We start from the raw sequence: 15,109 nt of genomic DNA on the forward strand, positions 1-15,109 counted from the left end.
TTGATCAAAATCTAATTTTGTATCATTACATTAGTAAAAATAATTAATATTTAAATATATTATTTAAAATTTCATTTAAATTCATAAATTTTAAAAGTTATATAAATTAAAATTAAATTCTATATATAATTAATAAAAAATAATTTAATTATTTTATTAGTCTCTATAATTTTATTAAATTTTTAATTAAAGTCTTATATTTTTTTTCTTTTAATTGAATTTCTATACTACTTTTAATTTTATAATTAGGTCCTTCTTAATATATTTGAATATTTTTTTATAAATTAAAGGTATTCATAATTAAAAACTTAATTAGATTTTTGACCGCATGTATTTTAGAAGAAATATTCTGTTAATTTTAACATATTTGACATAAAAAAAAATTAATTATAAAATTAAAAATAGTGTAAAGATCCAATTAAAAAAATAAAATAAAATTTTAATTAAAAATTTGATGAAACTATAAAGATCAAATAAATAATTAAATCTAAAAAAATTTCCAATGCAAGTTGTTCACCAAAACGCATTTAATTTGATAAAGCAATCCTTCAAAATAAACAAAATAGGTAAATAATAACTATATTATATGTATATTAAAATCAGTTATTAGTATAAAATATATATTAAAATATAAAATATACATTTAAAATAAATTAAATAACACATATATTTATAATTTTTTGGTATAAATATATAATGATTGATTTTAGTGTATAAATAATATTTTAAAATAAATAATTACTTGTTCAAATCTCAAAATATATTTGCACACGGAAGTTGTTAGCTCAAGCATGCATAATTGTATATAGCTTTAATTTTTTGAATAGTCGAATTTTCAAAAGAAAAAGTCTAGGGCTAACAATTTTTTCAAATTCTGGCAAGCATGTAACCAGTAAAAAAAAGTGAGTCATTTGATGAAATCTTACACCAATCTCACATTATTAAAATATTATTAATAATTATGTGATGGCTATAAATCACAAAAATTAGTGCCCCTATCACTTCTCTTTTCTAAAAGGAGCCCTTTTTCTATGAGTGAACGTTTTTTTCCGTCACAATAAAATCAACGAAAATGAAAGATGATAAGTTGATAACGTAATATATGGAGGAAAATAAAAAAAGAAAACAAAAGTAAAAGGAAAAAGAAAAAGAAAAAAGAAAAAATAAAAAATAAAGGTGGTATATTATCTCAAATTTCATTAATACCTTTTTTAAATAAAAAATAAAAGGAATTAATTCTACATGCCACATGTTGTGTATGACCTAAATCAATAGAAGATGAGACGTGATGATATACAAGGATTTTGTAAAAGATATATATTTCTTTTGACCATTGGTCTTCCACTAAAAAAATATCCAAAACAATAATTAGAAAGTTAAAAAATTCTCTCCGACAGGCTCGAATTGAAGCTAGTTAAGTGATATCTACCAATCCCTTTTAATTCATCAATTATTATGCACTTTTACTTAATCATGCATGCATGAAGAAAAAAATAGGATAAAGTGTTTTTGACTGATTTTGACTGGATGTTTATTTTGTTTCTTGTTTTAAGTTTCTCCTTTTTATTTTTTATTTTTTATTTTTTCTTTTCGTTGTTGACAATGTGATGCCAACAAATTTTAAGCTGAGACTCAAGATTTGAAAGCAAAAGCACTATATTTGTATATTCCATAAGGTTGTTTTTTCATTTTTGGAAAATGTCTAATGCAAAATACCATTTCTGTGTTATTAGTGCCCAAAAAAGATGCCATGTTTAGAAACTATAAGTTAAGATTTATTTGTCAGAAAAAGAAAAAGAGAAACTATGTATAACATTTAGGTTTTCCTTTAATTAAATATGATTTGTGGATTTAAATCTTAATTAATTTAAGTAGAAGAAAAATAAAATATATAATAATCAAAAAGGTATTTGTAACAGTAAACTAATTCCAATGAAGATAATATATAAATTATGAAATGTCTTCTTTTTTTTTTTTTAATCCGACGAGTTATTTTTTATTCTCTATTTGAGTATATTTTAATTTCTATATTATTACAAAATAATTTTAACGAGTTTGTTTGCATATATTTGATGCATATGTATTATTAGATATATAATTATTTATGTATATTGCATAACAATCTAAATTTTTAGAATAAATAATTTCATCACATGTTATCATCAAAATTTATATAATTATATATAAGGTCTATAATTTAACTCTTATTGGTTCTTTCTTCTAAAATATAAATAAATTTTTAGTTCGAGACAAAATAAATCTATATATACATTATTTACCTACCAAATTCATCAAAAAGAATTTTATATCAAAAGAACATACAACTATGCTACATGTACATATAAAAAATAAATTAATAAATTAATTATTTATATAAAATACATGTTTAAATATAAATATATATTAAAAATAAATTAAACAATATATTTATTTATATATAAATACATATTTACTTATTTTTATATGTACCTAACATTTTTTGTTTCAAAAGATATATGTTAAATTAATACATGTTTTTTAAATATAAATATACATTAAAAATAAATTAAACAATATATTGATTTATATATAAATGCATGTATGTTGACTTATTTTTTATATGTGCCTAACATTTTTTTTTTCAAAAGATATATGTTAAATTTAAAACCATTTATATACTTTTACATCAAGGATATGCTTAAAATTTGAAATGATATTTTGCATGAATGAACATAATACTTTATGAAGCCCATTGCAACTAGAGTCTTTTTCATGTTCAAAAGATTCCTCACACGTAAGTTCCACTAAGAAATTGGGTTGTCCCTATACATATGGAACTCATCAGCTCAACCATCACTTTTATTTCATAATGTATGTAAAGTCTATTTTCTTGGTGGCAAGAGATATCATATCTTTTGTCTCATTTTCTTTCACTTTCAATTTCCTTTGCTTTCCTCCCACTCACTATTTTGACATATGTAAAATTATATGACATCATTTATGTTTTCTTCCCTAACCTTTTAGTTTTGAAGTTATCTAAACTTTTTTCCTTTAAATAACAAATTATTCTAATTTTTCAAATTTTAAAATAACAAATTATTTAATATAATATTGATGATCAATTTATTTCAAATTCTGAAAAATCAAAAGTGTCTCTTGTACCTCTTTGGTGATATATATATATCCAACAAGTTCATAACATATACAAAGAAGAAGATAAAATAGATAAGATCAATCCTTGAACTTTTTGACAGAATTCAAATAAGTCTTTTGAATTATTACTTTTTATTGCTTCATGATATTATATATTCTTTTTGTTTAGTAATATCAGGAAATTCATTAAGAGATAATAATGTGATGAAAGGCACTAGGCAGCATGCCGGCATATACTCCTTAGGCTTTAATCTCAGATTTAATTTAATCAAGACATAAATATGGTTATCAACAGTTTCATCTTGAAATAAAGTAATAAGGAAAATCATGAAAGTATAGCTGGAATAGCTCAGATGGTTAGAGCGTGTGGCTGTTAACCACAAGGTCGAAGGTTCAAGCCCTTCTTCTAGCGCTGTATATATTATTTTATATTCTAGTTATGTATATAACTTCAAAAAATATGCACAAAAGTGGGGCTCAACTAACTTGTTTACAACATAATAAATCTTTTATTTTATTGTTATTTTAATACAATCTAATTAAACCCAGTAAAGTTTTATAATATGAATTATGTTCGTTTATAAGAAAATAAATATTTGTGTAAAATAAAAATTAAGTTGCACAAAAATAATGAGTACTTTTACTCGGTGATAAAAAAATGGAGATATAGCATTGGGAGAGTAGGTATTGCTTAAGACTTAAGAGTTATGCATGCAAAACTTGTGCACCAAAAGCTCCATTCCCCTTTATTAATAGTCATGGATTATGGGGGTAATTGTTATAGATGATACTCAATCTACATTGTATTAATCATTAACACACTTTTTCTGAGTGTGGTTTAGGGTTCATACAAAGGCAAAAAAACATCTATACATAAATGGAACAGTGATACTGCCACTAAAGCAAGTTCCGAGTTTCCAGCAACAAATTCAGGCAGAGGGTTTAATTTTCCTATTCGATTCCACCAAGATTATTATTCTAAAATTTTGAACCATCAAGAATTTACTATATTTTTTGTCTTGTCTTCTTCCAAGTTCCAACCTACACGTGAAGCATAAACCTCAAGCAATGGACTTATTATTATTCTATTATCCTCTAATTCTTAGCAGATAATCAAAATAGCATAACATTTTTAAAATGATCCTATTCTTGCCTTTTTTTTATATACGATACTAATGAGTAAATAAAAAAAGGATAGACTATAAAGTATAAACTCAAAAACAATATAACAGATACCTAGATAATATACAAGATTTTTTATCAAAAAAACTTCACATAAGATTTATAAGAACCAGCATACAAACACATAAGAATCTTATAAATCTTACTACAATCTCAATGACTCCAAATTGGGCCTAGAGAACCTAGCAAAAGCCCTATTAGCCTCATTCTGAACCTGCTTAGCAAGTTCCATTTCACCAAAACCCTTGAGCCCATTAACCAAAACATTAACCAAATACTCATCGGGTTCAACATTCTCACACCACCCACCCTTCTTCATCATCTCGTAAATCCTGACCGTTGATTCCCTCCTCCCAGCACCAACAACGGCCTTGATCAAACTCACCATCCCCTTCTGATCCGCCACGTCAGCGAACTCAATCCCATCCAACTCCAAAATCAGACGGTCCACGTCGTCACCCATACTTTTACTTGCGAGCGCGTTGACCATCTCGGCGTAGAGCGTGAGATCGGCGCCGTACTCTGATCTAACGGCGGAGAACACGCGGAGCGCGAGAGTGCACTGTTGCTGGCGTAGAAGCTCACGTAGAGTGGCGAGTAGGTCGTTTTTGATGAGGCGCGTGAGGGTGTTGGATATTAGGGTTTGGTGGTTAGGAGGGTTGGTTCGGTGGATTCGTTTTATGGTTTGTATGGCTTGGATTGCTTCGATGCTTAGGATTCGACCTTTGAGTAAGGGTCCGCGCTGTGACCGCGGGCCGCCGCACCGCACGGGAACGTAATTGATGCGGTGGCGCGTGGGAGTACATGTTGGTGGTGGAGCGTGGGGTTTGTGGAAAGTGGGGTTTTGGAGACGGAGAGAGGAAGCCATGGGTTGTTGCGACTTGCGAGTGGCATGGAAGAAGGGAAGAATAGCAGTGAGGGTTATCTACAGTACACAATGACGGTCTTGCCCTTGTATATAAATGAGTAAGAGTGCGGATTGAAGGTTTTTATAGGAAAAAAAAGTATTTTTGTTTATGAAAGTATTTGGACATCGCTTTGGGCTGAAAACTATATCTATGGGATGTAATTTATTGGAGACGGAGTTCATCATTCGAATTCTTTTTGAGAGTTAATAACAAAAGTGAAAGTGCTAATTTCAAATTAAATTCTTAATTGAGATGTAAAAGGTGCTTTATATGAGTACATTGTATGGCTTTTGGCAGTGATGTTATACTGTTTGGATCATAAAATCGATACTTACTGGCCATAAGTTATAGTCTATATAACATAAGGAATAAAATATATATTTGTTTAAAAATAGTTTTAAATATACTTATATACATCTACTTATATAACACTACATTGACAAAAATAATTTTTTTTTACATTGACTATGTGAATGATTATCTCAAAAAAAATATATAATTATACCACTATGTAAAATATTTATACTGTTAGTGCATTAAAGTTAAACTCATTAATATTTTATTGCCAATCTGTAATCATCAAATTAAAAAAAAAAAATAGAGGTAAAATGAGTCATGAAAGTTGAATTTGGAAAAAAAAATTATACACTAATTATTTTTTTATTAATTTAATATTTTGTGATTAACATTATGTTCTCCTTATAAACTTCTGTTATAATTAATTACTATCAACTTTAAACTAATAAAAAAATAATCTAAATAACACTAATATGCACATACTATACTGAAGAGTCATGCTAAAGGTCCACGCCTGATTTTCTATACATAGTTATTAACTGAAATCTTATAACATTAGCTGGAGTAGCTCAGATGGTTAGAGCGTGTGGCTGTTAACCACAAGGTCGAAGGTTCAAGCCCTTCTTCTAGCGTTTTTTCATTTATTTATTTATTCTTGTTTCCATGTTGACCTCTAAAGACTAGGGGTGTGCATGGCCTGACCCGACCCGGTCCCGAACACTTTAGGGGCTAATGGTGTGATTTCACCGGGTCTAGGGTCGGGTAAGGGTAATGTAATATTAACGGTCTAGTTTTCACCCGGTATAATTGTGGCCCGAAAGTGTATATAGGTTTTATCGAGTTTAGGACCGGGTTCGGGTCTAATAAATAGGCCCGGTATATATTTCGAGTCGGATCTGAATCACATCAAACCCGATTTTTCCCGACCCATGCACACCCCTACCAAAGATCTTTAATAATTAGTATGGCATGCCCTTGCTTCCATACATCAATTTTATCTTCAGTTCTTCATAAATTTCCTAGATATCAAACACCCCTTGATTTTGAATAGGAATGCCTAAGGTTTTTTATGAATGGTCAACTTGGGAAACTCTTCCTTTTTTGGTCAATAAACCCAGTATATAGATTCTTATAATTAAATTTCTATTGCTTCTGCAGTTATAAAACTCTTCCAGGAGTTTTTTTTTTTGGTCAGGTATCCAGGCCAAAACTGGCCCAGACCCAAGATAGAAAACCAAACCCCCAACCCAACCCTCAATTCAAACAATCAATTCCCTCTTCATGCTGTTCTTGAGACCCTCTTCAATGCGGCAGCTTCCCTTTGCTACCATGACCAGATGACCAGAACTCTTCCAGGAGTTGAACCTTGATTAATTCAGAACACCTATTGCAATTGATTTCCAAGACTTATTTATTAGAACACTTTCACAATCACTCTACTTTTTGTAGGTATGTTCAAATCTGCCAGGGAAAGATTCTTCCAAACAAGCATGGACCCATTCCTACAAAGTACAAACCATGTTTGAAAAGATGCCACTCTTAATTTTTTTTTTCTGGCTTGTATGGCTTGGACTTATCCATCTTAGATATCAATTATTATTATTATTAGCACTTGATGGTTCGGACCACATCAACAACTTTATATGATTATATTGGACAAACATAAAGTCATAGGCCATAGCACATTTGTTGTTGACATTATGCATTTCATGTAATGGAATAATGTTTCTTTGTTCATTGGATTCCTGTTTTTGTACCCTTTTATTGTTGAAAATTAAATTAAGTTTATCAATTATCAATAACTAAATTAAAAAATTCAAGTTAAATTATAATTTTAGAAAATTATAAAAGTTTTAATATAACAACTCATATCCAAGTGTTTACGAGAAGTAAAAATTAAATTTATTAATGTTTTGATAAGAACAAATTATAAAAGATTATAGAAATTGTATCGAGTTTCACAAGTCAAAATTAATCAAATTATAAAAAAAATAGTTAAAATTTATGACTAAAATTTATCATAATTATGTAAGCGTGCTTATCTAGTAGTATGACAAGTTGGCATATTTATCAAGTAGTAAAGTTAGACTTTTAAATAGAAAAAAGGACAAATAGGTTCCTAATTTTTTGTCTTGCAGACATTTTTATTCCTGACCAATGAAAAATATTTTTAAGTCACAAAATTTGGACGGATCAGTCCCTCCGTCCAAATGCCTCTGTCAAGGACTGATCCGTCCAAATGCCTCCGTCAGGGACTGATCCGTCTAAGTTTTGTGAAGAGACTTAAAAGTATTTTTTAATGGTCAGGGACGAAAATGTTCGCAGGGCAAAAGGTCAAGGACCTATTTATCCTTTTCTCTATTTTTTATCTCTATTATAATTTGTTCTTAGTTATTAAGAATTAATAATTTATTAGCAATTCATGCCTGTTTTAATTTGCAAATACCAACTGGATATTATTTTCAGTTGCACCATTTCATTATCTAATTCTTCCCATGGACAATAATTTAAAAAAAAAAAAAAGAAAAAACAGAAGTTCTTATCCCATCTTCTTGCTACTTATGTCAACTTATTATATCTAATTAAAGATAATGACATATAATAACTGTAAATGTTGTAGCACATACACTAGTCCTCATAGCATCCAAGATAAAAGGAATCCAAAATTAAAAGTAAATCTTACAGGGATCATAATTTGAAAAGGACTAATTAATAATGCACATCACCAAACAGACCCTTTACAATCAAAGCAAAAGCAAGAGAGAAAGAGATAAAAGAAAGAAAAGCAAGAAAATAATTCTTGATTTTCCTCCTTTTATTGTGGAGAAATTAAAAGATGAAATTACAAATTGCAACTCTCAAGTCTTAATAAGTCTCAAATAATTAATGAAATCAAAATTCACTTGAAAGAGGTGCATGGTCAGAGGGCAAGAAGACATTGGCATAGATAAGGCCAGCAAGGCCACCACCAATGAGGGGTCCAACCCAGTAGATCCAGTTGTCATGGAAGTTGCCGCTGACGACGGCAGGGCCGAAGGAGCGAGCCGGGTTCATGGAGCCGCCGGAGAAGGGACCGGCGGCCAAGATGTTGGCACCAACAATGAAACCAATTGCAATGGGTGCAATGGTGCCTAGTGAGCCCTTCTTGGGGTCAGCTGCTGTGGCATACACAGTGTACACCAATCCAAATGTGATTATGATTTCAGTCACTACTCCTTCAAATGCTCCTACTCCTTCTGCCACACTGTGGATTGGAGTTGTCTGCATCCAAATAATTCAACAAAATCTTGTAACAATGTCACATTCTTTTTGTTTTTATCCTTATTGGATTTAATTTGAGAAATGCTTCTCTACATAGAATACTTTGGCATAGGTGCATTTTCATTTTGGGACCCAACATATGTTCTCTTATTAATATTATGAGGAAATTACAAATAGGTTTCTGAATTTTTATTTTGAAGATATATAAATAGCAAAAGTATAAAATTTTTTGTGTCGGATTCAAACCATTGTTAAAAGGATCTATGTGTTTTCCATTTACAAAGATAAAAAATTTACCTAAATTTTAATTTGACGAGAGATTTGTTTATTTTCACGATAAAAAATCAGAAATTTATTTATTTTATATATATATATATATATATTATTTTTGTCCAAAAAATATAGTATAGCATTATTATACAATTAATAATAATAATAATAATAATAATAATAATAATAATAATAATAATAATTATTATTATTATTATTATTATTATTATTATTTTATTTTATTTTATTTTTGTACGGAGGACTGTTATGTCTAATAGAGAGAAACGTTGGAGATTGATTTGTACATTAATTTTTCTTAGAGACTAAAATGTCCATTTTTAAAATCTTTGGGGACTGATCTGGGTAATTAGTTTGTCAGAAAAAGAATTGGGACTGATTTGTCTGTTGGAGTAAAACCTTGGGGATTGATTTGTGTATTAATTTTTCTTGAGGACTAAAATGTCCGATTTTAAAATCTTTGGAGACTGATTTGGATAATTACTCTAAGTTTTTTTATGAATTATTGTATAATAAAATAGAAAATAATATAGAAAAAAGTAATATATCTTTTTAGAAGATACAAAAATATTGTCTTATAAGATTGATTCTATTAGACAAAAAATTATTTATGTGCATTTATAGATAAGAGGAGTGTTAGGGACTAGTAGAATTTGTGATGTTTAACTATCAATTAGCCATCATTAATATTTTCAATGGTGTGAGATAAATTTAATAGTGTAAGATTAATCATTTTTCTTTTAATGGTTAAGTAATGGTTATATTTTAACAAAAGTGCTGAATTCCTAGACTTTCTCTATAGGCAATGTAAACTTATCTATGGTTATAAACTTACCAATCCACCGGTGACATAAGAAAGGAGGAAACATGAAACAATGGAACCAAGAAGCTGAGCAATCCAGTAGAAGATTCCAGAAAGTAGTGTGATTTGGCCTCCAAGTGCCAAACCAAAAGTGACAGCAGGGTTGACATGGCCACCAGAGATGTTGGCTCCAACAGAAACCGCCACAAAGAGAGCAAATCCATGGCACACAGCTACTGCTACCAATCCAGCAGGGTCAAGTGCTGCATCTGATGTCAGCTTTCCTACACAAATTTAAATCAAACATGAACAAATTTGTTCAACATCTTCTAATAACTCAAAACTAATTAAATCAGTAATTACCATAGGCTATTGCTGAACCAACACCAGCAAAAACAAAGATCAATGTTGAGATGAACTCAGCAATGTAAGCTTTGATGGAGCCAAAGCTGAAAGAATCATCAAAACGCCCGAATGCTATGGCAGGCATCTTCAGAGGTTTCTAGTGAGTTGAAGAAGCAGATATTAAGGATAAGATGAAAAGAAGGAAAATGCTTTAGAAATGTAGCACAAAAGGCTTCTCTGGAACGTTATATATATAGCACAAAATTATTAGTTTTTCAAATAGTGTATGTATTCAGGATTATTTAATTTAAGTTTAATTACTCTATTGGTCCTATAGTTTCGTGAAATTTTCAATTAGGTCCTTATACTTTTTTTCTTTTTATTTGGGTCTTGCACCAAATTTTTTTTTTCAATTAAGTCCCTCTTATTAACCTAAATATAAGGAAAAAAAAGTGTAAGGACTCAATTAAAAAAAAAATTTGGTGCAAGGACTTAATTAAAAGAAAAAAAAAATATAGGGACCTAATTGAAAATTTTGCGAAACTATAGAGACCAGTAGAGTAATTAAACATTTAATTTATTTAGTTTTTTATTTCATGAATTTGATTATTTGCATGTGCGCTGCGCGCATGCGTATGTTTTTTTTACTGATATAATAATACATAATTAATTAAATATCAATGTTAAATTCTTTTACATTTAGAGAATGCACCAGACTTAATTTTTTATTTTTAATATCTAAAACTTTTGTTTTTGTATGTTTAGATTTTGTTAAATTTCCAAAAAATATCAAATTTTAGTTTATTTAAATATCACTACTATACATATATTTCAAATACAAAATATATATATAGTTGCATACTATTTGTAACTTCACATGTTAATAGATAAAGTAAAGTATACCATCACAAAAAGAATAGTAGTAATAAATAGTGATGGTCTGTAAATTTTATTTAATTTTTTAAAAAAAAGTAAATAAATGAAGAAAATCACTTTTCTTCTTGATCTAAAAGTTATAAGTTATAACACATCATGCATGCATGTCCAATCACAATGAGGTGTTATTTTTGCCAATTTTAATTAGCTGTCATTGGCCTGCTTTATTAGAAATGTCTGGAAGCGAATGAATGATTCCTCCATGTGAGGAATAGAGATTAGAGGTAGTGTTTGGTAGGGTAGAAAATTGTGAATGAAATAATCATCATGACCAAATTTGCAAAGAAGTGGAGAACATGACCAAGTTTGGGCCACAAATAGCACCGGCCATACTCTTATAAAAATTGCAAAGGCATCATGGAATTCGAACCATGAGTGAGTACAAATTCATTAGTGTTTATAGTTTAAAGTATATATTAATAAGAGTTTAATTTTCATACACTAATAGTGTAAAATGTATTAAACAGTCGTGTAATTATAACTATTTTTTTAGATAATTATTTACACGGTCAATATAAAAGATAGTTATTCTTGTTAGGAATGTACAAAAAATAACTAAATTGTGGTTAACCGATTAAAAAACCATAACTACATTTTAGTTAACCAATTTAATAAAACAATTTTAAAAAATTATATCCATATTGTTAAAAAGTAGTTAATCAAAACTAAATTTTAAAAACCAATTTTTAATCGGTTAACCAAAACTAAAACCAAATTTTATGCAACTCTTGTGATCAAATTGGTTAACTGATTAAAAATAGTTTTTAACCGGTTAATAAAAACCGGTTTTTAATTTTGATTTTTAAAAAATTTAATTTTTCTATGCAATTTTTTAAAAAAAGAACCGACTATTTTTTAAAATTGTTTTTTATTTTTATAGTCGGTTAAAAATTGGTTTTTAAATTTTCTAAACGATTAATAACCAGTTTTATATATAAAATCAATTTGGTTAATTAACCAAATTATATTTTTGGCTAATTCAAAAATAGATTTGATTTTTGGATTAACTAAACCATGTACAACTCTAAATTTCTTGTTAATGTCAGGTTATGTGATTAGATGTATGTGTAAAACGATTTTATTATGAAAGTATATCAAAATTAAATTTTATATTGGTCGGTTAACTAGTACTAGTTAAAGAAATATGCATAGACTTTTTGGCGCTTCTGTTTATGAAAGGAAGAGACAGATTCGATCAATTATGATAATGTCATCATTAATCACTTAATCACCAACAAACCCATCATTAACTATTTTTAATTTATGTTATCCAAAAGTATTTAAAATGAAACAGAGCATTGTTATACACCTGTCCACTTGTGTGTTTATTTTGTTCTTTTTGTATATGGATTAAGGTTGAACGTGAGTGGCTAGTGAAGGATCCATGCACTGAACCAGTTCTCTGTATTAAATTTTAGAAAAATTTGATTTGGGAAATATCCAATACTACTAAGAAACGGGATGTTTTACTAGAATTTTGTTGTCAAAATGAGTTAGCATTATCCTTTTTGGATGAAAAAAAAAAAATTTAATTTTGATGCATTGAAATTGTAGATCATTTATACAGTTGTATAATTATATTCATTTTTTTGATAATTATTTATATTGTTAATATAAAAAATAATTATTTTATTAATATATATATATATATATATATATAACTACTTTATACTGATAATGCATTAAAATTAAATTAAAAAAATACCATGACTGTTTATTTTAACCATCATCATTATTTCTAGCAAAAATTCTAATTATATTTGGTTAATTATGTAGAAAATTCATTGATTTAGATTAAACAATAATTATAAAATCGAACCGGAGCGAACGATTTAATCGAAAAATCAGTGAATCAAATTTTAAATCGATTCGAACTAAGAACTTTAATGTTAAAACATCTTTCCCTCGCCACTCAGGGATCATGCTTCTCATTATCATGTTTATGTTTGACAAATAGTAATTATATAGTATATATTCAATTACATATTTTATAGATATTTAATTTAATTTAATTTTGTATTCTTCATGTTTCGAATTAATTATATTTTAATTATGTATCATTAGTAATATAAATATAATTTTTATTACAAATTTATTAATCTGTTTGATCTATTTTATTGTTAGTATTGTGATTAAAATTATTTGTTTTGATACTAATATTAAAATCTACTTATATTATAATTAGATGATAGACTTTATGAATTAACTGTTACTCTTATTGTATCAAATTAAAATACTATTGTAGTAATACTAAAATTTTTTATATTTTTTATATTAGTTATTTTTAAAATTTAAGACTTAATTCTTCGTAGAATGTTAATAAAGATATATATTTTAAATTTTAGTTTTAAGTTTTTTACTATTTTTTATTTTTTATTTACGTGAGATTAATTTTATCGATTCAACTAATAATTTATCAATTAAATCAATAAACTAATAAACCAATATCTTAATGGGTTTGATCAACTTTTCGATTCTAACTACGGATTAAACATGTAAGTATCTAAGTTTTTTTTTGTCCCGCTTGAACTGTCAACATTCGTCTTCTAATTATATTTTGTGAAGTATTTTATATATATTTTTAAATCGGTAAGATTTCCTTTTTCAAGATTTCCATGCCATTTAATTGGTGGAAGAAGTAGGTGACTTATCTTACTTCAACAGTTAATTTTGCCACCTCAATATTTAATATGGGTAACTTATTAGGTAGGTGGCTTTGAAAGTTATTTAAGTACAATATCACATGAAGCTAATAATCTGTATTCATATTTTAAAAAAAGTTCCATTTATAAATAATGGAAGGGATTTCACATGAGCGTAGCCTTTATATATATAGTGATAAAAATTAATTTTAGATTTTGCATACGGAATATTTATTTCAAAATCACAAGTCAAACATATATCCAAATAAAGAATACTTTACACAATTTTTTTTTATATATTTTTTCCATTCCTATTCTAGCTTAAACGACTATATTAAATGAATTAACATATTTCTAAACTACTTCATGCTATTTTTTACCATCAATAAGTGTGTAGTATAAGCAGTCCACAATAATACTTAAATGCATAATTATCCAATTATGTTGTTAAACTATTTATATTATCAATTTAAAATAGAAAAAGTTTAGGGACCAATAGATTTTGTAGTTTTTAGTCATTAATGATGTTTTTAATGGTGTGAAATTTGCATCTAATAGTATAGAATCATTCAATTTTCTTTTAAGAGAAAAACCCAAATCAGCCCCTAACAATTACCTCGAAAGACAACGAGGCCCCTAACAAAAAAAAAACCCCAACCCGGCCCCTGACAAAAAAAATAAACCCAACCCGGCCCCTGACAATTACTTCGAAAGGACAACGAGGCCCCTGTGCCAAAAAAAAATCAATGTTATTTTTTTTAGCACAGGGGCTAATCTGTCCCAAAAAAAATTTATCAGGAGCCGGATTGGGTGTTTTTTTTTCTTGGGGGCCTCGTTGTCCTTTCGAGATAATTGTCAGGGGCCGGATGGGGTATTCTTTTAATGGTTAAGTACTGACCAAAATTTAACAAAAGTACTGCCCCCTAGCACTCCTCTTTAAAATAAAGTCTTGGTACACGATCCGCGCTCACTAGTATAGAAAATAGAGGTTTACCAAAAAATTATTTTCATTCTCAAAATTTGAACTCAATACCACTAATTAAGAAAATTAGATCTACACATTCAAATGATATTGTCATTTAAGTTCAACTAAGCAGATCCAACACGAACAAAAACTACTCTCATTAAAAGACGCATTCGAAACCTCCCAAACAAATATTACTCTTCGCGCTCTAATATGAAAAACCGTTCTTCGTTATCTTTCTCTTTCGTTATCGTCATCACCAACAACACCAACATTTTGCTAATATCATTATTGGTTATGATTTTATCTGGTGACATCATTAAATAATTTCAGTTTATTTCTTAGTTTATTT

General features: G+C 28.2%; 2 protein-coding genes and 2 non-coding genes across 4 annotated transcripts; 2 read left to right on the forward strand and 2 right to left on the reverse strand.

Annotated features, from left to right (window-relative positions):
- The first annotated feature begins 3,470 nt into the window (after nucleotides 1–3,470).
- On the forward strand, nucleotides 3,471–3,544 carry TRNAN-GUU (transfer RNA asparagine (anticodon GUU)). Its single transcript has one exon. It is a non-coding gene; the product is annotated as a tRNA-Asn (tRNA).
- Nucleotides 3,545–4,339: 795 nt separating this feature from the next.
- LOC107617850 (protein THYLAKOID ASSEMBLY 8, chloroplastic) lies at nucleotides 4,340–5,387 on the reverse strand. Its single transcript, XM_016319719.3, has one exon. The coding sequence runs from the start codon at nucleotides 5,180–5,182 to the stop codon at nucleotides 4,460–4,462; it is 723 nt and encodes a 240-aa protein (XP_016175205.1). The 5' UTR covers nucleotides 5,183–5,387; the 3' UTR covers nucleotides 4,340–4,459.
- Nucleotides 5,388–6,077: 690 nt separating this feature from the next.
- TRNAN-GUU (transfer RNA asparagine (anticodon GUU)) lies at nucleotides 6,078–6,151 on the forward strand. The gene has a single exon. It is a non-coding gene; the product is annotated as a tRNA-Asn (tRNA).
- Nucleotides 6,152–8,096: 1,945 nt separating this feature from the next.
- On the reverse strand, nucleotides 8,097–10,496 carry LOC107617849 (aquaporin TIP2-1). Its single transcript, XM_016319718.3, has 3 exons — nucleotides 10,234–10,496; nucleotides 9,904–10,154; nucleotides 8,097–8,780 (listed from the first exon to the last, which is right to left on the reverse strand). Exons 1-3 carry the CDS (start codon nucleotides 10,358–10,360, stop codon nucleotides 8,412–8,414), a joined length of 747 nt encoding a protein of 248 aa, XP_016175204.1. The 5' UTR covers nucleotides 10,361–10,496; the 3' UTR covers nucleotides 8,097–8,411.
- Nucleotides 10,497–15,109: the final 4,613 nt, after the last annotated feature.

This window comes from Arachis ipaensis, chromosome B9 (genome assembly GCF_059453495.1).
Source record: "Arachis ipaensis isolate K30076 ecotype BB chromosome B9, ASM5945349v1, whole genome shotgun sequence".
NCBI classification, from domain to species: Eukaryota; Viridiplantae; Streptophyta; class Magnoliopsida; order Fabales; family Fabaceae; genus Arachis; species Arachis ipaensis.